This window comes from Arachis hypogaea, chromosome 6 (assembly GCF_003086295.3).
Source record: "Arachis hypogaea cultivar Tifrunner chromosome 6, arahy.Tifrunner.gnm2.J5K5, whole genome shotgun sequence".
NCBI classification, from domain to species: Eukaryota; Viridiplantae; Streptophyta; class Magnoliopsida; order Fabales; family Fabaceae; genus Arachis; species Arachis hypogaea.
Window position 1 is genome coordinate 25,090,630 of NC_092041.1, and position 27,248 is coordinate 25,117,877.

The 27,248-nt window shown below is 27.2% G+C and overlaps 1 protein-coding gene across 1 annotated transcript; it reads right to left on the reverse strand.

Annotated features, from left to right (window-relative positions):
* Positions 1 to 8,223: 8,223 nt before the first annotated feature.
* Positions 8,224 to 13,651, reverse strand: LOC112696487 (zinc finger CCCH domain-containing protein 11). The gene is made up of 8 exons (XM_025749285.3): positions 13,088 to 13,651; positions 12,897 to 12,981; positions 12,644 to 12,784; positions 12,452 to 12,543; positions 12,095 to 12,283; positions 11,882 to 12,012; positions 11,606 to 11,708; positions 8,224 to 8,594 (listed from the first exon to the last, which is right to left on the reverse strand). Exons 1-8 carry the CDS (start codon positions 13,256 to 13,258, stop codon positions 8,427 to 8,429), a joined length of 1,080 nt encoding a protein of 359 aa, XP_025605070.1. The 5' UTR covers positions 13,259 to 13,651; the 3' UTR covers positions 8,224 to 8,426.
* Between the last annotated feature and the right edge of the window lie 13,597 nt (positions 13,652 to 27,248).

A 27,248-nucleotide genomic window follows, 5' to 3' on the forward strand; every position in this document is an offset into this window, starting at 1 on the left:
GATCACTTTAGATCTTAGGATCATCTTGGGATGATTAGTTCTCAGATCATGGGGGCTGGCCATTCGGCCATGCCTGGACCTCTCACTTATGTATTTTCAACGGTGGAGTTTCTACACACCATAGATTAAGGGTGTGGAGCTCTGCTGTACCTCAAGTTTCAATACAATTACTATTATTTTCTATTCAATTCTCCTTTATTCTTATTCCAAGATATACGTTGCACTTAAACTTGATGAATGTGATGATCTGTGACACTCATCATCATTCTCACTTATGAACGCGCGTGACTGACAACCACTTCCGTTCTACCTTAGGCCGGGCGCATATCACTTAGATTCCCCAACAGAATCTTCGTGGTATAAGCTAGATAGATGGCGGCATTCATGGGAATCCGGAAAGTCTAACCTTGTCTGTGGTATTCCGAGTAGGATTCCGGGAATCTGGAAAGTCTAACCTTGTCTGTGGTATTCCGAGTAGGATTCCGGTATTGAATGACTGTGACGAGCTTCAAACTCCTGAAAGCTGGGCGTTAGTGACAGACACAAAAGAATCAAGGGATTCTATTCCAACCTGATTGAGAACCGACAGATGATTAGCCGTGCTGTGACAGAGCATAGGACCATTTTCACTGAGAGGATGGGATGTAGCCATTGACAACGGTGATGCCCTACATACAGCTTGCCATGGAAAGGAGTAAGAAGGATTGGATGAATGTAATAAGAAAGTAGAGATTCAAGAGGAGCACAGCATCTCCATACGCCTATCTGAAATTCCCACTATTGATTTACATAAGTATTTCGATCCTATTTTATTTTCTGTTTATTATTTATTTTCGAACTTATCATAAACCATTTAATCTGCCTAACTAAGATTTACAAGGTAACCATAGCTTGCTTCATACCAACAATCTCTGTGGGATCGACCCTTACTCACGTAAGGTATTACTTGGATGACCCAGTACACTTGCTGGTTAAGTTGAACGGAGTTGTGACCACACATAGTTGTAAACCATGGTATTGGCATCATATTTTTGGCGCCATTGCCAGGGAAAGAAAAATCAATGAATTTTACAAAATGCAATAACATATGAATCACAATTTCGTCCACCAACTAGGTCCCGTGGGTTTTTTGTCCCTCTTTTGGGGGTTTTCCCACGTTAAAATTCTGGTGTCTGATTATTTAATTTTTTCCATTATATTTTGCTGTTTGGAGTATCTTTGGTGTTGTCCATTTAATTGCACAAGTTGTGGGAAAATTATTTTTGGTGCTTCCGCTGTTAGACAGGTTCTTGGTTTAAACCTGTGTTGAGTTTTCCTAACATAGACAACTAAAAAATAGATGAAATGCTCTTAAATTTTATTTTCAATTATGGACTAAATTAGTTGGACAAGAGACTAATCTTGGTTGAGATCATAAAAAAAAACAGTGTTAGCTTTTGAATTTTAGTGAACTGATAAAATTAAAATATGTTAATTTTGCATTATAAAATAATACATAAGTTAATTTTATTTATAAAATTTATTAGATTTTTTATATTTATTTTTTTGAATATTTTAAATAGATTAATCTAGAATTTGCTAAGTTTAAGAATGAAGGTTCTAAATCTTTTAGAACTTTTATTTAATGATGACATTACAGATGATATTTTTTGATTTGTTATCTTATGTTTCATGTTAATTTAAATTATATAGGATGATTGATTATGAAACAGATAATAATACTTAATATAAAGAATATGAAAAAATTACGAGTCAATTGCTATATTAATTATTTTTGGAGTTGCCAATTATTACTTGCGATATGTCCTTAAATAAGAGAAATTGACTTCAAAATTATCAAAATATCAATGACTATTAGAATTAAAGGAAGAGAATGAAATGCGAATTTTTGAACAATTTAAAATGAAAAAAACAGCTTTTAACTGTTTTATGCAATGACTTAGTTCTCAATTATGGTTTAAAATCTACATGAGGTATTAGTGGAAAAGAGATGATAGCAACATTCGTATACATACTTGGGCAAAAAAATTTTATAGAATATTAGAGGTGCGATTTTAACATTCACGTAAAACTATATTTCGTCAATTCATCATGTCCTATCATGTGTGAAGAAATTGTCAAAAAACATAATTAGACCTATTAATTCTAGTTTTGGAGACACATTTAAATATATTATAGATAATGATAGATATTGACCGTATTTCAAAGATTGTATTGAAGTTATAGATGCTATATGCTCATGTTCATTAGGATGAGTAAGTGCGATTTATTGGTAGAAAAAGGAATACTACAACAAATGTAATGGCTATGTGTGATTTTAATATATGTTTTACATTTATATGAGTTGGTTGGAAAGACTTTGCACATGATACAAGAATTTTTATGGATGCTTTTCGAACAAAAAAATTAAATTTTTTACATCCACCGGGAGGTTAGTTATATCATTTAAGTTTATTTTGAGGTTAAATTTATTTTCATGCTAATATGTGACTTAATTTCTTTATATATTTTTTAATGTATTTTAGGTAAATATTACTTAGTTGATGCTGGTTATCCAACTTTTAAAGAATTTTTAAGACTTTATCGTCATACAAGGTATCATATTTCACAATTCAAACTAGCACCAAATTTTAGATCAAATATTGAAAAGTTTAACTATTGTCATTCAAGTTTAAGAACGGTAATTGAAAAGACTTTTGGAATATGTAAAGTAAGATGAAAGATACTACAAAATATGCCATTAAAAGCCAAATTTAAAATCCAACATGATATCATTGTTGCATGTTTCATCCTTCATAATTTTATAAAAATGATAAATTCTGATGACATATGCATTTTGCAAAAGTTTGGAAATATTGTTTCCTTATATGTCAATGAAGATAATAGTACTACTATAAAAAAATAGATCAATAAATTCTAAAATTAATAAATGGGAAGAACCAACACAAGAAGATATTCGAATAATGAAAGAAATAAGAAACAATATAAGAAAGTAATTATCAGATTAAATAAATTAGTATAATTAATTATTTTTTTATTATTATTAATAAATTCTTTTATAATTAAATATTCTTTTAAATAATTTTATTATTATAAAAGTATTTTTATATTTTTGTATCTAAATAATATCATCTTTTAAATAAGTACTTTTAAATAAAATATTTAAACATCAAATCATTTTTATTTTTGTAAAAAAAATTATAAAAATATTATTTAAATTTTTTTTAAAGAATGGAGCTTAAACAAATCTTTTAATTTTTATATAATAAGATTTTTAAGATTTTGATTTTTAAATTTGTTAACATTTGATGTTTTTAATTCTATTGAGTTCTCTTAATAAATTTGATTGAGATTTTAATTTTAATTTAATTTAAAAAAATAAAATAATACATATAATTCACATATAAAAAATATAATTTTATAGTAAAAACTATTTTAGTAGTATGTCATGCGTCTTAATTTTTATAAGAGCATCAAAAATCTATTCTTAATATATAAAAGTAGATACATAAGTTTACCTACATTACTTTTAAAACATCTTTTACTTTTTATTAATGTCATGTCAGTAACATTATTTATTTGGCAAAATATTAGAATCAACCACTCTATTTTTGCCAAATCAACTATTATTTTTAAATCAGTAAAAAAAAGTACAAAAATTTATAATCAAATTTGTAACCTACAAAACATTGAATCTATATCCATATATTTATTATATCACATCGTTATAAATAATACAATAAATTTATAACTCTAATAATTAATTTATTAATTTTTATAAATAACTCATTAAATATAATAAATATTCATATTACAAATGTAATAATAATATTATTAATCATCATAAATTTTACGTTACAAATATTCAAATTCCATACTATTTGAAGTTTTAAACTACTTATATAAAGTCTCTTATCACTATTCCTTCAAATGACATCAAATTTAGCACAAAAAATTTATTTTCGAACTATACAACATCTCAAACTTACTCAATGGAGTATCATTCTTTGGACAATATCACCAAACAAAAAGACAATTGGTTTATCAAAGTTCGTGTGGTTCATCTATGAAAAATATTAACACCCACAAATGAAGAAGAGTCTCTTTACTTAGAAATTATTATATTAGATGAAAAGGTACAAAACAAACATATTTATTATATTTTTAAATTGAAGTTACGAAAAAATGCTTTAATTATTTTTGCTTTTTATACTTTTTATATTATTTTATAATACTTTGTATATAATTGTATTTTAACATCGTTCAAATTATATTTTTTTTAATATGCTATTCATTATTCTTTTTTAACTAATTATTAACTATGATTTACTAACACGACAGGAAATACATCTTCATATAATTGTGAAGAGAAATATGATTAACAAATTCAAACATTTGTTATAAGAAGAAAAAGTCTATACTATAAAAAAATTTAAAAATAGAAGATGCAAATAATTTGTATAGGCCAATTAAAGATACAATGAAAGCAAATTTTATACTCACAACTGTTGTGAAAGTAAAGATCCAATTTAAACATTTTCCAATACTATTTTGAATTTGCATCACTTGAGACATTGTCTGACAGAGTGGGTCAAAAAAAATACTAACAGGTAATTTTATTTTATATTATTTCAATTATTCTTATTAAAAATAATTTATTCAAAAAATATACACATTTTTGTTCTTTTTATTGTAGATGTCATTGGAAAACTATATCAAGAAATTAAGAAGAAAAAAAATTATACAAATTCAAGACACATTTTCAGAAGAAAAACATACATACAAAGATAGAACAAACAACATAATAGAAAGTACATACAATTCAACAATTCATAAAAAACATGCTTTCACAAGAACATAGAAAGAAAAAAACAACAATTCTAATAATAGACTAAGTCCATCAACTAAAATAAATATAAAAATCAAACTACCAAATAAAATTATTATTTTATACAACTCTAACATCTAAATCTTTTATATTATAAATTATTTTAAACAAAACATATTTTAAATTTAATTTTAGTTTATACATATTTAATTTAATTTTACAAAATATAATATTTTTTATATTTATTATATACTATGGATAATTTACCGACATTCTAGTTCAAAATAATATGAGAAGGTTCACTACACACAGCGTTGATGCATATAACAAGAGTAAAGAGACACGTGCGAAGTGTTGTTTCAGTTGGAAGCAAAAGGGATAAGGAAGACACGATGACCCTCTCAGTTCCAACCACTTCGTTTCGCAACTGCACTCTTGACTTTACTAACTCGAATCTTCCATAGCATCATGCCATTGCAAATTTACATCCATTCACACCTTCCATTCCCATTACCAAATTTTATATCTCATCGCTTCTCTTCGCTATATCAAACCTCCTCCTCTTCTTCTTCTTCTTCCCCTCTCAAACTTGTCTCTTCCAAAAGGGACTCCCAACGAAACCCTGCTGATAACAATAACAATAATGGTATATTACTTCTCTATTCTAGTTGCCATTGTTGTTCGTTTTGCATGTTCTTTTTCACTTGTGAGTCTCTCTAATGTTGAATTTTTAGAGTTATTTGCAATTTTATTGTTTCACTTATTGGTTCCTTCTATCTGAAAATTCTGAATGCACGATTCAAATTTCATTGTGTGTTGTGAAATGTTAGAATGCTGCCAGAGACCTTATGCCACATTCACATCTTTATTTTGTTAAAATAAGTAATATATGTTTCAGTTTTAGTTTGAAAATAGATAATGTATATCGACGCAATTACGCAAACAATATGTATATGTTAGTTCCTCGAGAAGCCCCCTTTTGGCAATAAAAGAAAATAGGAGGAGTTAAAATGATAAAGTACAAGATAGTTCGTTTGGATTATGCATAGAAGATCAAGAATATGGAGTGGAACTTAACAAAATTATTTTTAAGACACCTAAATGTGTTTCCCTCTCTCTGTTTCTCATTGTAATTTGGTTCCTCCCAAAGTCCCTTAGTATGTATTGATCTAAAATTTCGATTCCTAAAATACTCCCTCCATTTTCAAACAGCTATGTTGTGTACATTGGCTGTAATATACCAATTTATCCATAGATATTTGAAAAGATAAATGTTATTAGGGAGTTAATGCTTTTTATCAACATTAACCAATATTCTGGGCCAACACTAAATTTTTATACTATTAGGATTAATAATTTAGGGTTTAGAATTTAAAATTTAGGATGAAAAATTTAGAGTTTGGAGTTTAGCCAATACCGTATTTTTTGGATATTACATCTAAAATACGTTTGTTGGCCATGTAACATTGCTCATTTAAAAATGGAAGAAGTACATTACTATGGTTGTTATCAATGCAAGCATTTAGTTAGTTAGTTAGTTATGACAAGCTACCGAGTTAGAGTGTAGCTTAGCTTATATATATATATATATAGCTTTTAACCTGTCACTAAGGGAAGTTAGTGGAGGATATATTTCCTTCCTTTGTTGAATATGTTGAAATCTGATAACGAGTTTTGTTTATGTATTATTTGTGGTAGGTGATAAATCTTCACGAGATTGGGACAAGGCATGGTCAAATTTCAAGAAGCAAGGGAAAAAATCACTCTTCTCTGGATTCTCACCGGATAAGTATGTGAGTTGGAACCCTAGGCGCTCAGAATTCCCAATTTCTGAGGAGGTTGATCCCATCAAGAGAACTGAGAGATCAAACCTCAAGTTCTGGAACAGTCCCACTTTCACTCTTGGGGGTGCAGTTATAATTGTCTTGTTCCTTTTGTTGTATACCATTCTTGCACCAATCAAGTGAAGTGATTACCTTTTAAAGCAGTAGAAATATAACAATAAACTATTATTGTTTCCACAGAAATTGTAAATTTTGTTTAACAAAAGTAATCAATGTTGCTTTGAGATTTTTTCTTTTTTTTTTTTTCCTTTTCATATTTAAGGTGAAAGTGATCTATAATTATCTGAGGTTTGGTATCATAAAACTTAGTGACTCTGTTAATGTAGAACAGCCAGCACTAGGATTGAAAATCAAAACCCAACGCTCCAAATTCTCCACCAGGAACTGAAACTGATCCTGGTGTGAAAATCCTCCTATTGTAGGTGGACACTATTAGGTCCCTTTCATTGGAGACTAGAGAAGGACAAAATCCATGTAGACATTGGTTAAGAATTCTTATGATCTTTAGGCTTGTCTGGTCTTCAAAGCAAGGATTCATTCCTTGATGACTCATCATCCAACCATGCAAACAGTTCCCATACTATTAGCTCATTGTTCCATGCCCTTCCCCAAGTCACAAAATATAAATAGTAGGAGAAAAATAAAATTCCAACGGAAAAAAAAAAGTATATGATAAAGTTACTCTTTGTGAATAAGCATCACTGAATTCTGTTCTAGTGCTCGTATCAAAGTATCAAACAATGCTTGGAAACAAAGAAATATTGAATCTCCACTCTCTTACGAGATTTGGGCTTTAAACCAAAGAGAGGCAGGTCAAAGCTAAAATCAATATTCATCATCCTACTCGTCAGAATGGTAGAAGGAGAAGAGAGCACTGGTCAGCAAGGAAAAAAGTGTTATATGATCCGCATCCTTCCTTCACTGGCACTTATGCATAAGATATCAACTGCACACTAGTTCCATACTCCAGTAACGTTTAGTTCATTTCTGTCTCTAGTAACCGTAGCTAGCATATCACTTAGCTTGTTAGTCCCACCTTATATTTTATGGACACACGATAATCTCTTCTAAAAATCTCAATTTTATAATTTCAATTAGAAATATATGATGGTTTCCTTTTATTCCTTGTTCTTTCTCCTCTTTAAACACCATCATGGATTTCAATAGGTAGACAAAATGTTGGGAGCTTCAACTGGAACGGCAACCTACAAATTAGAACACGAGCAAAGAACATGCAATCATCCAAGCCATTAATCAGACGATTAATGAGATCCACCGCAGGTTTTTCTTCTTATATCTTGTAATTTGACGAATTAACCATTTAGGTTAATCACGTTATTGTATAGAAAGCGAAGCACGTTGGAATTGAACATCCCACACACAAACCACAGATATGTATGTTTCAGTTGCATGCGTAAAATAAAATTGGAAGGTCCCTAACAAAGAGTAACTCTCAAGAACAAAACTAGGCAAGATCTGCCAAATACCTTGTGTTCAAACCAGAGAATAGTTAATAGAACCAATGAGAGATCTAAACTACATGGAGCTCAATTATATGGCAATGGAAATTATTCATACCAAAAGTAGAGTAGAGAACAACAATTTCATTATCATCAAAGGCTTCATTCAAAAGACTTCCTCAAAGGGCGACAGAAGGTAATGGCTACAGGTAAATGCTCTATCAGGCACCAGAGGCATGAAAATATCACATTCAAGGTGTTATGACCAAATTCTAAGAATTATACTTCAGCTCCTTACTCCTTTATTTGGATTGATGTCCTTGATAAGCTTGCTTCCAATTCATTCAACTCATCCATGTCCAGTTCATCATCGTCGTCGTCATCCACATCAACATCAGTATCCTCAGCATCAACACTAACTGTGGACGTGCTGGGACCGTCTTGAGCAGCATTCCCATTGACCTAAAGTTGATCCCAACAATTGACAAAATGAATTACATAGTAATCAAGTTAATATGTTACACAACAATACTTAAGCATATTGTTTAACCATGCATTCAATAAAGTAAGGGAGCGCAAGTGTGATAATCTTTGAAGGGTTAAATCGCCATTTCTTCCTTTTGAGGGGCCTTTTTGTTGAAAATTGAAATTTTTTTTTAGGGCCAAAATTAGTCACTCGTGTACCAACTAGAAAGCAGCACAATGGTCTAACTTGACAATTTAGGTAAGGTAGATGTAACCAGTCGTTGTCAGGGAGTTTGAGGGTTTATGGAAGGTGCAAGGCACACCCTACCATGAAAACTCGATCATAACCAAATTTCTATTGGACCCAGAAAATACAGATTGAAATATAAAACTTGTAAAAGCAATTTTTTTAAATCAAGTTGTAATGATAGAAAACTCACACACATGTATCAGATGTATAATGTATTAGGTGAGAATGATTCTTATATGCGAAATGAGAAAAATAACCTTGGCCAAAAAGTTAAATAGCATGGCTGAGATTAAATCTTCTTACTGAAAGAAGATGCCAGATGAGTGGAAAAAGGCCACATTGATACCTATCTACAAGAATAAAGAGGATATACAGAGTTGCAAAAACGATAGAAGGATCAAGCTCATGAGTCATACCATGAAGTTATGGGAAATGGTGATAGAACAGAAACTAAGACGAGAGACACAACTAATAGAAAATCAATTTGGTTTTATATCAGAAAGATCCACCATTGAAGCTACATACCTGTTAAGAAAGATGGAGAGGTATCATAGTAATAAAAGAGATCTATGTATGGTGTTTATTGATTTGGAAAAAACGTATGATAGGGTGCCAAAGAAGGTCTTATAGAATGTTTTGAAAAAGAAGAGAATAAGAATCCCATATATTTCTACAATTAAAGACATGTATGATGTGACTACAAATAGTGTGAAGAATCAAAGTGGTATGACAGAAAAATTTCTTATTGGTATAAGATTACACCAGAAATTATCCATAAGCTCATACTTTTTCACATTAGTTTTGGAAGGTACTCACAAAGCATATCCAAGAGCATGTGTCATGGTGCATACTTTTTGTTGATAATATCATCCTTATGGGAGATTCAAAGGATTTATAGAAAGAAACTCTAGAAGTGTATAGTTTGTGCATAAACCGTAGCAAGACGGAATATATAGAAGGAAAAACCCTAATACAAAAGTGAAGATTGGAGAAAACAACATACGAAAAGTTAAAAATTTTAAGTAGGTTTAATTACTCTGTTGGTCTCTATAGTTTCGCGAAATTTTCAATTAGGTCCCTATACTCTTTTTCCTTTTAATTGAGTTCCTGCACCAAATTTTTTTTTCAATTAGGTCCCTCTTAGCAGTAACTGACTTAATTTTATAGATTTAATTTTATAGAGACCCAACTAAAAAAATGGTGCAAAGATCCAAATAAAAGAAAAAAAAGTGTAGAGACCTAATTAAAAAAAATTGGTGGAAGAACTTAATTAAAGAAAATAAGTACAGGAACCTAATTAAAAATTTTGCAAAACTATAGGAACAAACAGAGTAATTAAACCTTTTAAGTATCTTAGGTACATCATACAGGATAATGGAGGATTGAACAGGATGTAAATCATAGGATCCAAGCAAGTTAGTCAAAATGACCGAGTGCGTCTAGTTTCATATGTAACAAAAAAGTACATTTAAAACTTAAAAGTAAATTATATCGCACTGCTATCAGACCGGCTATGCTTTATGATACAGAGTTTTGGTTGGCCAAAGAGGAGCACAAACATAAGTTAAGTGTAACAGAAATGAAGATGGTAAAGATAAATGAATGGTTATATGCGATTGGATAGAATAAGAAACGAAGATATAAGAGAGAGTTGGAATAGCACCTATTGGGAAAAAGATGGTAAAATCGCGTCTCAGGCAGTTTGGACATATGAGAGAAAGACCGACAAAACACCCAGTAAGGAGGGTGGATGAAATGGAAGATGGACAAGGAATGAAAAGCAGAGGAAAACCTAAAAAAACCATCCATGAGGTGGTCAAACGAGATCTACATGTAAACAGTCTCGCTGTAGACATGATACATGATAGAGCTCAATAGCGTTTCATCCATGTAGCCGACCCATCTAGTGGGACAAGACTTTGTCGTCGTCGTTGTTGAAAGTTCACCCTCTCTCCCCCACCCACCTCCCCAACTCCTCATGCAATCCAAGCTCAATAGCCCCACCACCAACGGAATAGCACATTAGCAGTCCACTTTTCCCTCAATATCCACCACACCTTCCAAATCATTTTAAAATGTTTGAACCGTACATAAAAGCCTTACAACGGCGTAAATTCCTTTTGGTAGTGAACACAAATTGGTGATAGTAGAACCATACACAACCAAAAATATATTTCAAAGCTGGTATAATTCCCACCGTATAGACCTCCTTAATGTCAGTTATATCCTTACTTCAAAATATTAGCCAAGACTTTGGAAGAGAACGACTACTACAGGACTTTGATGACTGCACATTTGGAAGCTCTACACCCCCCCCCCCCAAAAAAAGCCACACACACAAACACAAATGGAAACACATGACAAAGAAAACACCCCGTGGGTAACAAAACATTCAGTAAATGAGGCCATATATGATAGCAAGTAGGAAGATAGGTTAAGGAAGATGGTGAGCTTTAAGCGAAAAGTCATGTTAATATGAATTTAATCTTATCCATCCAATTTAATCAATGGGTTAACTTAGTTTTTCTTATTCCTCACACAACAAAGTCAATATTTCCCCTATAGAATACGAAAAAGTATGCTGGCCTGAGAATCAAAGAGGTTAGATGTCAAACATAATATTTTTCACACTAATAGAACGAATGCCCAACATAATATGGAGAGTCTTGCATTCAACTGGATGCATCTCAAATTTCATATATACACATAGGATAAGACAACCAAATTGTGGAGAGAAGTATATGAACAAAAACTGTACCTTCTGTTCAGAGTCATCGGATTCTGGTTCCCTTTGATACTTCTCATATGCTTCAGCATCATCCACAAACACGCTAGCATCTGCCAAAAATAGCTCACGACCACTGCGAAAGGAAAGGGAAACAATATAACATGATAGTGCAAAACAACCAAGCATAAAGATCATCAACCATTGTAATCAATAGTAACCTCCTTTTCAAATATGTTGAGCATGCAGCACCTATTCACTGTTGTATTGATTAAGAAAAAGAAAAAGAAAAAAAAAAGAGGAATGTACCTCATACGGTCATTCTTGGCCCTCTCAGCTTGCTGTAAAGCCAAATTGGCATCTCTTTCTTCTATTTTCTTCTTCTTCCATTGCATGAATAATTCAGGAGTCATAGGAGTTGTAGTTGCCACTTTAGCACGCTAAACCATGATAAAACCTTATGTTAGATAACCTAATGCAAACAATTAAGTGACATAGCTCATTGTAGAAAAACATTTTCACCTGATTTTCTATCTCCTCTTCAATTGTTAGTTTTTCTCTTTCTTCCTCTAACAAAGCCTTCATTTGAGATTTTAAAACATATCCCGGGGGAAGGGCATGTCTATAGTGGCAATTCTTACCACCATTGGGACAGACCCAAAACCAACCATATTGCTTCTTCTCCACTGCATCCAAAAAGTATTTACATACCTAAACAGAGAACACAAATAGCATTAATGGCCACATTGACCTTCATGATCCAAATGACCGGTTCAAGTAGGACACAAGCACCATCATCAATATGCTAAAAGACACCCCCTCCATGAACCCAAATCACACGGATAATTCCAAGTTTCCAACGAATGAAATGAAACTTACAATATCAGTTGGTTTGTTCTGATTGTATTCAGTTTTCTTCGACTCCACTACCTTCTCCAAAGTCTCTTGATCCCAATCCTCCATCGTGTCTTCTGAAGAAATGAGAACCAACAAGAAGTTAATAAGAATTGAGAAGCCATCAAACCAAAACAATAAGCAAATGAATATCAACATTGAACTTTGGTAGAGTACCCTGGTCACGCTTATCACTATAGATGTCAATCTTTTCCCCTTTCCTCTGAACATTCAAGTCATGCGAGAACTTGCACTTGAAGCCCTTAGCACATTGTCCAACCTTGAAAAACTCACACAATATGGACTTAGGATCAACACCTGCTCATATGAAAAAAATTCAAATATTAGATTCATCCAATACTGAATAAACCCAGAAAGTAAATATCAACAGTAATAATGAAGTTATTATTCAAAATAAAGAGAAAATTACCAACAGGGACTTTGGGTTGGGTAACAGCTATCTTGAACAATTCATTCAGCTCCTTGTCCTTGGCCTTCTCTTCCTCCTTCTTTTTCTGTAATCATCAAACAATACCCATTGCAATTAACACATAACAAAAACTTTTAAAAAAAAGTGAAGAAAAAATAAGTTGGAGCTGAAAAAAACAGGAAATTGAGTACCTTGGCAGCGGTTTTGGAAGGATCGGGTTTTGGTTGTACGGATTGCTTGAGGTTCTGAACATATTTCTGAACATTTTTGCTCTTGTTCTTGTTTTTGAGACCGAAGGTTTTGTCCTCTACGATCTTCTGCTTCTTCGCTAAATCAGCTTTAGATTGCTGCTTAGGCGGCATCTCTGATCGGCATCAAATAAATGAAAATAAACTATTGCCCTTCAATTTTGAATTGGGGAGTGGGGCAGATATTAGGGTTCTGTTTGGTGAAAAGTAAGAGATTTCGCATACGACGAGGGAAGAGGAGGAGGTGGGTGCGTTTCCGGGAAGAAGATTGAGGTCGGGTTAGGGTTTGGACCGGACAAGGTCCAGAAGTTTTCATACCGATGGAATTACGGATATACCCTTCCTTCCCTCCTCGTACTTTGTAAGCTGTTGACGTGTCGAATTATGGTGGAGTCTTGTAAATGGGCCTGGCTTTTCGATTCTGTGTGACTGTGTTTAGGGTAAAAAAAATTCTTTCCATTTCCTTTTTTAAAAAATTTTGTTTTGATTTGATTTTTCCGATAAAACATGATAATGCTTAGGATCCTATCAAGCGGTTAGTGCTTAGTAGTGCGTCAAATAGAAGTCTTCAATTAACTCGAGTTTGATTAGTTAATGGAGTCAAATTTAATGTTAAGTTTGTTTGAAAACTATATGAAGAAGAGAAAAAAAAATTCTTTTACAAATAGAATTTATTTTTATTTGAGATTTAATAGGCAAATTATTTAAATAAAATGTTTGAAAATTAATATTACAAAAATATAACTTTTAAAAATTATAGACGCAAATATAACTTATATTTTTATAAAAATTGTAAGAGGATATAAAGAATTCTGAACTCCAAGCAAATAGGAACGGCAATACCACCCGAATCTGTGGGTATCTATCCAACCTTATCCGCTCGGAGTGGGTAATTATCCGTTCTGTACTGGGGCGGGTTTTTAGTGGAGAAATGGTTGGATGGGGTTGGATTTAGGTAATACCTGCCCTATCCGCTCCATTGTATATAAAATATATGTAAAATAATTAGTAAATGATTAATAATATTGTATTATATTTAAATTTTTATTTTAATTTATGTTATGTATGTAATGATCGTTATATAAATTTTGAAATTTAATTTATTTATTGAATTTTAATAATTACAAAGGCAATAGGAATGAGGCGAGTACCCGCATGGACAGATTAAGATTTAATATTTTATTACCCGCAAATAGAAGCATAACGAATTCTATGTGAGTTGTTATATAACGAGACGGAATTCACTCCTACCTATTCCATTACCACTCCTACAAGTCAATCACTACAGAAGCAGCGATTTCTGGACAAACTCAACAAATAGCTATATCTTCGTAAATGGCACATGGTAAAAATCGCAGTATCCCTATAACAATTTATATGTGTCTATGTAGTTACCAATTAACAGTACTATATATATAAGTATATAATATATATCACTATAATAATTAATAATTAATTCATATATTTTAAATTCAATTATATTCCTTCTCTTTTCTTTTTTTGTTTGTATCATTCCAATTCAATCTATATTTTTTGCTTGTATCATTTCAATTCAATTTATATTTTGTATTTGATCATTATGTTATCCTATAATATCATCACTATCATATAATAAATTTATATAGTTTATTTTATCTCATTTTCTTATACATTATTTATGTTCCAAATTAATATTTTTTATTTCTTTCTTTAATTTCATAATTATTTTATTCTATATTATAAAAAGTGTTTCGAAAATTACCTGAAAAGTTGATTTGGGTCTGAACGTAAAATATAAGTCCCTTTTATAATAGATGTCGAAGCGTCCAAATTTCTAGTAAAGAGATGAGAGTGATACTCGCAAGAGATGCTTAAGGTAACAAAGACTTTAAACAGGTTTTTAGTGAATTCCTACGTGAATTATTATATTTGGGGCGTCAGTGTATTTATAGTAGATTTAGTGATCATCTTTGTAGGATAATTCTATTTTTATTGATAGATAATCGTTCCTTTAATCTTAGAATTTGTTGGAATCTATCTTTTTGAAAAAAAAAATACAGATAGGATGAAAACTTTTACAGAGACAGTTACTTGCTTAGTCAAGTAAAGTGAACTCCTTTGTGGATGTCCGACCTCTTTAAAATTGGACTTTTTAATTTTTATTAGGCCTGTTATCTCTAAAAACAAAATATGAACAAAAAATATTTCAAATATTATAATAATTTTAATTATTCATCTCAATTATAATATATATAATTAAAATCAATAGTTAAAATTATTAAAACATTTAAAATACCAAAATACTCAAAATATTTTTTATACGATAATGAGTACATATATAATACTCATTATCATATAATATACCAATATATATACAAATTACTTCATATATTTAAAATTAGTTTCTCTTCGATGCATAATTTATTTTAATTCAATTTTTTTTTATAATATACCAATATGTATACATTTTTTTTATAATATACTAATATACCTATATATATATATAAATATTTTAATTCTTATAATAGACTAATATACTAATATATATATATATATATATATACAAATTTTTTTCTTTATATATATAGAGTAGTGTTAATTCCTAACTATATAGAGACATATAAACTGTTATAGGAATACGCAGTTTCTGCAATGTGCCATCTGTGAAGAAAGTGTTCTTAGTTTTTCCGTAGATTTTTTTTGTTGAGTTCGTTCACAAATGATAAATCTGCTCTAGAGGTAACGATTTCTCCTCACATGTGTCTTAACGTAAATCACTATATCTTATTATAATTTTCGTGCAATTTAGAATCATTACAGCACAATGTTCAAAAATTATATTCTGACAATATTGATTTCCAAATATTTTATTTAGATAACTTGTTTAGATTTAATTTCATAATTTAAAATTATTTTATTATATTAATAAAATAAAATTCAATTCTTTAATTTAGAATAACTCTTATTTAAGTTAATTTTTTTTCTTTTACAATTTTGTCTTGAAACAAAATTATTTATTAAATATTCACTTATTATCAAAATATATAAATAAAAATATTTTGAACATTTAACATATTAAACTTATTTGATGTGAAAATTAATTTTAAAATCAGACTTTTTTTGGTTTGATCTATAAATAAAAAAGTATGAATTAGAATTTTTTAAAAAAATTCAAATTATTCTTTTTTATTTATTTCAAAATAAAAAATTTAATTTTTGAATGAATTCTAAATTTTTAATTTATAGATTTTCAAACAAACTTTTTCATATTTTGGGAGTTAAACTTGAGTTTAAATTAAACCTCGTATATTAAATAAATCGAGCTTTTAATTTAAAATTTTTTTATTTAAATATTTTATTTATTAAAATATATAGCGTATAAAATATTTATATTTTTATACCTCAATCAACTTGTGCTCCTTCATTTGTCCAAGTGATAATTAGGTGCCATTATCTATAAATTAGAACTCAATCCTTCTACCACTATTACAATACCAACTGATTTGCTTCTTCTAGTGGTGATGGCATATCTGATCCCAAAAGAAAAATTATATTCAAATTTTGCAAGTTTTGGCGTGTAACAACAGATGAAATCAAGTATTTCATTAATGATACATGTGATAAATGTTTACTAGAATGTTTTCGTTAATGTTTTCAGTAAATGTTTGACTTTTTATTGGGAGATAATATAGTTCTCAGATATATCATATATTATGTTTAGTTACTCCGATTTTATTGACGGCCTTCTAGACGGATTTAGAGGAGGCGAGTAGTGGCTTCGACCCTCCAAAATTTTTAGAAATTATATTTATATATGAGATATGTATTTAAAAAAATAAAAAATGTTATATAATTTAATATTTTTATATGTATTATTTTTTATTTTGTGATAGATTTATGTCTTAATTATTTATTTTACTAATATTTTTCACTTAACTAATTTAATATCATACCCTCAAATCTTTGTAATAACTTTTAAATTAGTTATTATATAATAATTTTTATATTTATTAAAAAATTATTTGTTTATTTTATATTAATATATTTAAAATTTATATTATTATATTAACAATAACTTACGTAATTATATTTTAGTAATCACATTATATACTTTAGATATTCTTTTCTTATAAAAAATATTTTTTTTTCTAAATTTACTTGTTGAAAGAAAAACTTTTATAAAAATATCTTATATTTTGTATTCTATAAAGATATTGTGTCTTTTAAATAATTAATAATTTATCATTTATTTTTAAATTTTTAAAAAAATTTAAAAGAATTCATTTTAATTAATAAGATATGTGATCATTTTTAACTAAACACGTTATAAATTATTGGTACTTTATAATTTTATAATGTACTATTGATATTGTAATATTTTTTATATAACTATCATATTAAAAATAAAATTGTGAAAAAAATTTATAATTATATTTATATATGTATTTTGATAAATTTTTTAAAAAACTAATTCTAATAATTATATATTAATTATTTTTATAAAATGAAATAAATTTATCTAAAATTCGGCCTTTCATACTAAATTTTCTGGATCCATTTCTATTCTAGGTGATGATGCTGCGAACAAATTTCTTTAAAATAGATTTGGTTTGAACGATTTAGGGAAGATATGGATTTTTTAATGACCAACTTAAAAAATTGAGTGAGGTTTTGTCAACGAAAAATAGATTTTGTACCATTTACTTTATATTAACAATAGAATTTTATTAACAGATCTGTTTGCATATTAAAAAATTATTGTCATCTAAATTTAACTAAATAGATTCAACATTAATAAAAATTATTTTTATCAAAAGAGTGTTATTATACGCGCGAAATTTTACGTTAACGTCATCGTCGTCGTCTTCTTTTTTTTTTGCGTCCTTTCTTTTTTTCCTTTGTGTTTCTCCTTCTTTGCGTGTTTTTTTCTCATCGTCATTTTTTTGTTGATGATGATGTTGCATTTTTTCTTCTTTTCCTCCTCCTTTCTTTGGAGATTTTGCAGTATTATAAATTTTTTCTTCTTTTTTGTTTAATTTTTTTTATTTTATTCATCTCACGATGGTGAATCAAGAAGAATTATAACAAAATAAAATAAAAAGAAGATGAAGCAATAGAAAATGAAGAGAAAAAATTTTGAATTGTTCAGAATAACGAGACCAAATGCACCTTAATTCACTCAGAAATAAATGAAAATTACATGCAAAATGAATAAAAAATTAAATTCTAAATGAACCAAAATTACTTAATGATGACGATACGCAAACAAACTTGTTTCAAAATAAACACAGGCCAAGTGCACCTTATTTAAATTATGAATGAATCGAAATTACTTAATGATTGCTTTCGAAAACATGCACATAAACAAAATTGAATGATAAAAAATTCACTCAGAAATGAACTGAAATTACATCAAGAATGAACCGAAAATTAAATTTCGAATGAATCGAAATTACTTAATGATGACAATACACAAACAAACTCATTTTAAAACAAGTACAAACCAAGTGTACCTTATTTAAACAAAAAATGAAGCGAAATTACTTAATGATTGTATTCGAAAACAAGTACACAAACAAAATTGAATCATGAATAAAAACACATCCAAATTCATCAAGTGATTTTGCAGTATTATGCAATTCTTCTTCTTTGTTTAATTTTTTCATGTTTTTATTATTGTTAAGAGGGTAAAACAAGAGATTTATGAGAAGGAAAAATAAGAAGGAGAACATGAACAAGACAAGAAGAAGAAGAATATGATGAGGAGTTTTGAGGAGTTTTTTATTCTTGTTTCTTTTTTTATTTTTTTCTCTCTTTTCTTGGTTTTATTCCTCTCAAGAGAGGATGTGAGGAGAAAGGGTTTTGAATTGTGCAGAACAATGAGACCAAATGCACCTTAATTCACTCATAAATGAACCGAAAATTAAGTTTTGAATGAACCAAAATTACTTAATGATGGCGATACACAAAAAAAACTCGTTTAAAAATAAACACAGACCAAGTGCATCTTATTTAAATCCAAAATGAACCGGAATTACTTAACGATTGCATTCAAAAAGAAGCACACAAACAAAATTGAATGATTATAAATGAATCGAAATTACATCCAAAATGAACCAAAAATAAATTTCAAATGAACCGAAATTAATTAATGATGACAATACAAACAAACTCGTTTCAAAATAAGTACAGACAAAGTCAATTTTAAATAAAAACATATCCAAATTAATTTTAGATCAAACAATATCATTAATATAACAAAAATTCAATGATAATGATAACGATAATGGCAATACATATTAGAAGAAGATGATAATAACAATAAATTGATGATATGATAATATGATGATGATAATGATAATGATGATGGAGAAGAAAAAGACGATGAAATATTAGAAGTAAAAAAAAATATGCGTGTGTGAATTTAGAAAAAGCGCATAAATTTAAAAGATTTTGTTGAATTTTATTAGTTAAATCACTTGTATGCAAATGTTTCTTATTCTTGTATTGTTGATTATGCATGTTTATGTTGGCATAAGAATGTCACTTTCGAACTTTATCATATTTTAGCTATTTTTCGATAATAGTTGTGGGTTTTTTTACCCGTATTTTTTTTATTACAATGTAAAATTCAAATTTTTTTTTGGCCTATTGCATATTGTGTTAAAAAATTAAAAGCTTTTAACACGCGAGACGAATAATTACTTAGACAATTAAATTAATTTTATATATTAATGGGATACGGATCAGTTATTTTAACATCATAAAAGTCTCTAATTTATTACTAATCTATCTACTCAATATATTAAAATTGGGTTTTCTCCCAACTAATGAAAGTGAGATGTCAATTTTTCGTGATTCCGTTTTTCCTCCAAAATAAATGTATTTTTCACTATTCTAAATTATTTTATAAAAAATATCTTTATTATAATTATATTATAATTAATATTTAACGAATAATACATAATTATACTAATTAGAAATATATCTTCATTATAATTACATCAAATCAATATTTAATGCATTATTAAACTACTTATCAATTATATATTAATCGAAAATACTTTTAATAATAATAATAATAATAATAATAATAATAATAATAATAATAATAATAATAATAATGACACGGGTCGTGGTAATCATGATAAGAATATTTGATTCTAATCATAAAATGATCAAATCTTATGATATTAATAAGGCACATTTATTTTAAATATTTTTAGTCATTTTAATTATATTAATTTTAAAAATATTGATATATTTCTATTTCTTATTTATTATCCAATAATAATAATAATAATAATAATAATAATAATAATAATAATAATAATAATAATAATAATAATAATAATAATAATAATAATAACTTGAAAAATCCGTATATAAACTATTTCAATTACCCGTGTATTATTATTAATTCAATCAATTATTTCTTAATTTATTTTTTTGAATTCAATAAATCAAATAAAATCAATTATACTAATTGTTTTTATCAACTAATTGATTTGATTAATTCTTAAAAATATTTTTATTTTATTTATTTAAATACATGAGTTATAACTAATTGGTTATTTAATTTTATTAAGATAAATATCAAATTCTATTCCTAATATAAAATTACAAAATTTTATTCCTTCCATTTTTATTTTACCACTATAAAAGACCATATATGCTAGAAGAAAATATCATTTGTTTACCAATTACACTTCCATTGGGTAGCTTTTACAACAATTCTTTTTCTTCCTATGAGGCGTCGTCACAAAAAAACAACTATCGTGGACACAAACCATCACACTCTCTCCAACTCTCGTGCTCATCATTCAAAGCAATTTATGATATGTTATCTATGAGCATTTATAAACCATGGTGTTATCATATATGCATAAATAAAATTCGTATTTAAACTTAAGTCATTTACCTGTTTGTGTGGTACATTGTAGTGTAAAATTACTTTCAATTTGCGTTGTACAATGATATTATGGTATAATTTAAGCTTTTACTTTAGAACTGTGTATGATTTTATTTCATTATTTTCTCTTAGATATCAAGTTAACGTATTTTTATTTATTATTATTGAAACAGATGTGATATTAAATTTATAAAAAAAAACTCTCACACTGAATTTATTTTATTGTAGTCTTCTATCTCTTCTATTTCATTTTGTTTTCTTCTTATTCATTTTATTTTTTTTAAATATCATATAATTTATTATAATTTATACCAATTAATTAATTATAATTCATTATATCAGTTAGTTTGATTTATTAATTTATAATATGCATGATAAAATAGATCATTTGTTACTTATAAGCGTTAATTCTTCTAAAATCCAAATTTGAATAATTATATTTTTACTTTTTGTTATGAATAAAATATTATTAATAATTAACCACTCATACTTTTAATCAAAGTGTTTGGATGATTTTTATATTTACTAATATTAATTGTTAATTATTTTTTCGTAAATAAATTGTATTATAATTTTATGTTAGTTCATAATTGATTAACGATTGATATTCATGAAGCTATGTTACTCTAAATTTTATATCTTACAAATATTTTATTTAAATAAAATTTTTTAAACATAAAAATATATTATTTTTAATAATATCATATTTTTACTTTTTTTTATTATTCTAAATGAATATTTTATCGAATACTAATTAAAGTCATCCTTCCATTTGCTTTTACTAATCTATTATCTAACTATTATATAAAATTAAAATCGTATTAATAAATTTAATATTAAAATTAATTTGGATTTTTATTTAGAGTATTTTTCGATTTTTTTAGTCTAATCAACCAAAACTATTCAATTATGAATAGTCACTTCTATCTTATTTTAAATTATTGACTAATTAAAATTACTAAAATTTAATAATAATATTCTGTTTTATATTTTTCTATTCAGTCCAATCCATCTAAGCTATATAATAATCAATTCAATTTTTATATTTTATAATGTAATACTACATACAGTAATAGTAATAGTAAAATAACATAGTAAATTGTCATGTTTTAATATTAAATATAAAATTAATACATAAAAAATTTACTTAATATACTAAAATTGGATTTTTTCAACTAATAAAAGTGAGGTGTCAATTCCTCATTAATTTATTTTTCTTCCAAAATGAAAGTATTATTTTTTTTCTAAATTTATTTTATAAAAATATCTTTATTATAAATTATATTACAATTAACATTTGATGAATAATGTATAATTATACTAATTTAAGAAAATATATTTATTATAATGATATAAAATTAATATTTAATACATTATCAACTAATGAAATTGAGGTATCAATACATTATTAAACTAACTATCAATCATCAATATTTTTAATTATTCTAAGAACAATGCTAAGGAACCAAAAGGGTATTAGCCAAAAACCAGCCAAATACCCTTAGATGAATTTAAAATCTCTACGAGTTAATATATATGAATGTTTCTTCTGCTAAGTATCAGAATGTTTCTTTTTCATACTAAATAGATGTTCTTTTATATATTTTTCTAATTTTTTTGTATTGCAAATGTGAATGTCTCTATTTCTTTAAGAATTTCATATTTTTTTAAAAAATTTTATAGATATTTAATTATTTTTGCTAAAATATAACTGGATATTTCTTTTGTTAAGTATTATGATATATTTTTTTTACATATTAAATGAATATTTTTTTATATTTCTGTAATTGTATAATTTTATAACTGGATATTTCGGTGCTGGACCTGTGTAGAAGCCCCACCCTGAGAAGGCAGTGGCTGACGCTAGTGGCTACTACACCCAATACACAACAAAATTGTCTTGACCAGCTGGAGGACCATGTGCTGCACAATCTTGATTGGGACTCCATTATGAAGGACCTTGGATTCCACGAAAACTCCAACCCACCTTTGTTCAAGACTACCCTCCCTAATGTCCCTGACTTCTCTCCTTTCCTTCGACCCACACTCCGAATTTCCAGACATCCAAACCATGTCCTACAACTATGCCAACGTTATTGCCACCCTCGATCACCTCCTCCACGACACCTCCAATAATTCTTTCGCCACCGGCTTCGATTTCATAGAGGAGCTTATCCGTGCTGCCGATTGTTTTGACACCAACCACCTCCACGTCGCTCACGTCATTAGACCGACTCAATCAACGCCTCCGATTCCCTGCCGGTTCAAAGCCTCTCCAACACGCCGCCTTCTACTTCAAGAAGAGGAGTGGGTCGTGGTGGGGAGGCAGAGAGGGCCTGACGGTGAGAGAGAAAGAGAGGTGTGTGTGATTGTTGGAGGTGGGTAGGTTAATGTGAAAGAGAAGAGAAATGTTTTTATAAGTTTTAATTAGGTTTACTTGATCAATTTTAAATCTTTTAAATTTTGAATATAAAAAATTTAAAATTAATTATTAATATAAATTAATGTGGTTTTGTTTAGTTTTTGCCTGGTAACCTTTTGGTTCCATATATTTTTCTTATTCTAATTGTATTAATTGATGTAGTTCTAATTCTCATTCATGTGCAATAATTTTATTAGCAGATAGTTAGTACACACATTAATGATGACTCATTTAATTTAATATCAATTAGATAATAATAATAATAATAATAATAATAATAATAATAATAGAAAATGTATATATGATACATGCATTGTATTTTAAAAAAGTAAAACATATTTTACAAAAGATTGAAGTATCAATAATAAATTGTGATTGATATCAATATTAATAATTAACTTTTATAATTATTTTTATCTGCTAAAAATTACATATAGTATTTCTTTTGTGGTATAAAAAGGTTGTGATTCATAAATTTTTTGTGACATTACATTGCATGGACACAAGATCAATTATTTAACAAATTGAATTTTAATTAATATATTTTATTTTCTATTCCTATTTTTATTCATTAACTATTTTACTTTTTATATTTACAGTAAATATTGAATGTAAAAAAAATAATATTAATTGTTATATATTTTATTTATTTAGAGTCATAATTAAATTTGATATAATTGTAGCAAATATCTACAATTAATAATAATATGATACTATAATTTTAAGTTGTATAATATAATAAAAAAGAACGTAGCAATTTATATTTGCTTCCTATATAGCAATAATATTATATATATTTATATATCTCCTCTTTTAGCTCTTTCCTAAAAATATTGACATATAATTAATGTAGATAACCTAAAAATATTGACATATAATTAATGTAGATAACATATATACTGAGTAAGTATTTCTATTGAATTAATCATAAAGGTTACTAAAATATAATGGTATAATTTTCATCTAATTGTAGCAAATATCTCTATTAAAAATATTGACTAATTATTACCGTGTATAATTAATGTGTGTGTGTGTGTATATATATATATATATATATATATATATATATATATATATTATTTGTAAACTTCACCTTCAGGCCTACGGGTCGTGAACTTCTTTTCCCGGAGAAGAAGCAATGACGGTGACCATAAATCTCATGATAGATACCCAACGGTTCATAATGAACTTCGATTAGATAATTGAGCATGCTATGAAGTTGTTAGGATCTCATATAGACCTTTATGACCCTGGCCTGTTTTTCATTCCCATTCACATAAGAATGAATACTATGATTTGCGTTTCGAACAGGCATGATAAAGGATCACTATGAGTCAGACTCAATAGAATTTGATCAATCTTTTTTTCTGTCGTTAAGGTAGAGAACTGAACCAAGAATTCTCTTTCTTTATCATCAATCGAATCACTGTTCGAGAATCCTATATATATATATATATATATATATATATATATATATATATATATATATATATATATATATATATATATATATATATAGTAATAGTGAATTTTTACAATTATTTATCATTTAGAGAATTCATAATTCAGACATTGTTCTTTTTCTATTTTTTATTTTTGATACCTAATGGTTGCTAGCTACGATTCCATCAATAGTATTACCTATGGTAGATTATGTGATGAAAAAGTTTGGAAAATAAAGGCAAGAATTATAAGGGTTATGGAAAGTCTCATCCAAATTTGACAAGAGCAAGACGACTTACATAGAAATGGTTCTAATGGATGTTAAAATTAGTCGATTATTTTTCATGATTCTTTCAAGTGATGTTAGGTCCAATTTATAAATATTTTTCATTCGTATTTTAAATTTATTTGATAAGTAAACCATTGCAATCAAAGACAGTGTCATTTAATAGCTTTATAAGTGCTAATAGTTTTTATATTTAATTTGTTTTACAATGTGATAAAATTCATTCTTCAATAAAGAATTATTTGGCAAAAATGTTTGAGAGTGAACTGATTGAGGAGAAGGTCTATGTCTTCTCAGATTTTGTGACTGAGGAATCAAGTGAAATTTATATTCCAACTGCACACGTATGTATAATAATTTTTAAGAAGGAGTCACGTATAATAAATACGGTCGATGATCGTAAAATTCCTAACAATCATTTCAATTTTCTTGCTCATGCTAATATATTGAAACAAACAAATAAATAATCCAACTTATTTGGTAAATAGTTAATTTGTATTAATCTATACAAAACTATTTTTTTATTTTAATTTTTGCAAAGAAATCATATAATAGCATCATTTTATTGATAACATAAATTTTAATAGTTTATTTATGCAAATGTTTAAAATTGTATTGCGACTTTTTTAAAGGTATATCCTTTTATTAATATATTGTTAGTTTTATCGTTTAATATAAAATAAATTGGTAAAATTTCTTTAATTTATAAGTAATTTATTATGTTATTCATTTATTTGTCCTTAATTTGATATTACAATTAACATTTGATGAATAATGTATAATTATACTAATTTAGAAAAATATCTTTATTATAATTATATAAAATCAATATTTAATACATTATCAACTAATGAAAGTGAGGTATCAATACATTATTAAACTAACTATCAATCATCAATATTTTTAATTATTCTAATTGTATTAATTGATATAGTTCTAATTCTCATTCATGTGAAATAATTTTATTAGTAGATAGTTAGTACACACATTAATGATGACTCATTTAATTTGATATCAATTAGTAGATAGTAATAATAATAATAATAATAATAATAATAATAATAATAATAATAATAATAATAATAATAATAATAATAATAGAAAAGGTATATATGGTACATGTATTATATTTTAAAAAAGTAAAACATATTTTAAAATGGATTGAAGTATCAATAATAAATTGTGATTGATATCAATATTAATAATTAATTTTTATAATTATTTTTATCTACTAAAAATTACATGTAGTATTTCTTTTGTGGTATAAAAAGGTTGTGATTTATAACATTTTTGTGAAATTATATTGCATAGACACAAGTCAATTATTTAACAAATTGAATTTTAATTAATATATTTTATTTTCTATTCCTATTTTTATTCATTAACTATTTTACTTTTTATATTTTCAATAAATATTGAATGTAAAAAAAAATAGTGATTGTTATATATTTTATTTATTTAGAGTCATAATTAAATTTGATATAATTGTAGTAAGTATCTACAATTAATAATAATATGATACTATAATTTTAAGTTGTATAATATAATAAAAAAGAACGTAGCAATTCATATCTGCTTCTTATATAGCAATAATATTATATATATTTATATATCTAATCTTTTAACTCTTTTCTAAAAATATTGACATATAATTAATGTAGATAACATATATATTGAATAAGTATTTCCATTGAATTAATCATAAAGGTTAATAAAATATAATGACATAATTTTCATCTAATTGTAGCAAATATCTCTATTAAAAATATTGACTAATTATTATCGTATATAACTAATGGTATATATATATATATATATATATATATATATATATATATAGTGAATTTTACAATTATTTATCATTTAAAAAATTCATAATTCAAACATTATTCTTTTTCTACTTTTTATTTTTGATACCTAATGGCTGCTAACTACAATTCTATCAATAGTATTACCTATGGTAGATTATGTGATGAAAAATTTTGGAAAATAAAGGCAAGAATTATAAGGGTTATGGAAAGTCTCATCCAAATTTGACAAGAGAAAGACGACCTACATAAAA

Excerpts from the sequence above, each read along its gene's own strand:
- LOC112696487 (XM_025749285.3), bottom strand. The coding sequence starts at position 13,258 with ATGCCGCCTAAGCAGCAATCTAAAGCTGATTTAGCGAAGAAGCAGAAG. Across the intron at positions 12,284-12,451 it reads AGAACAAACCAACTGATATT|GTATGTAAATACTTTTTGGA; the intron begins GTAAGTTTCATT and ends TTCTCTGTTTAG. Across the intron at positions 12,013-12,094 it reads AAGAGGAGATAGAAAATCAG|CGTGCTAAAGTGGCAACTAC; the intron begins GTGAAAATGTTT and ends ATCATGGTTTAG.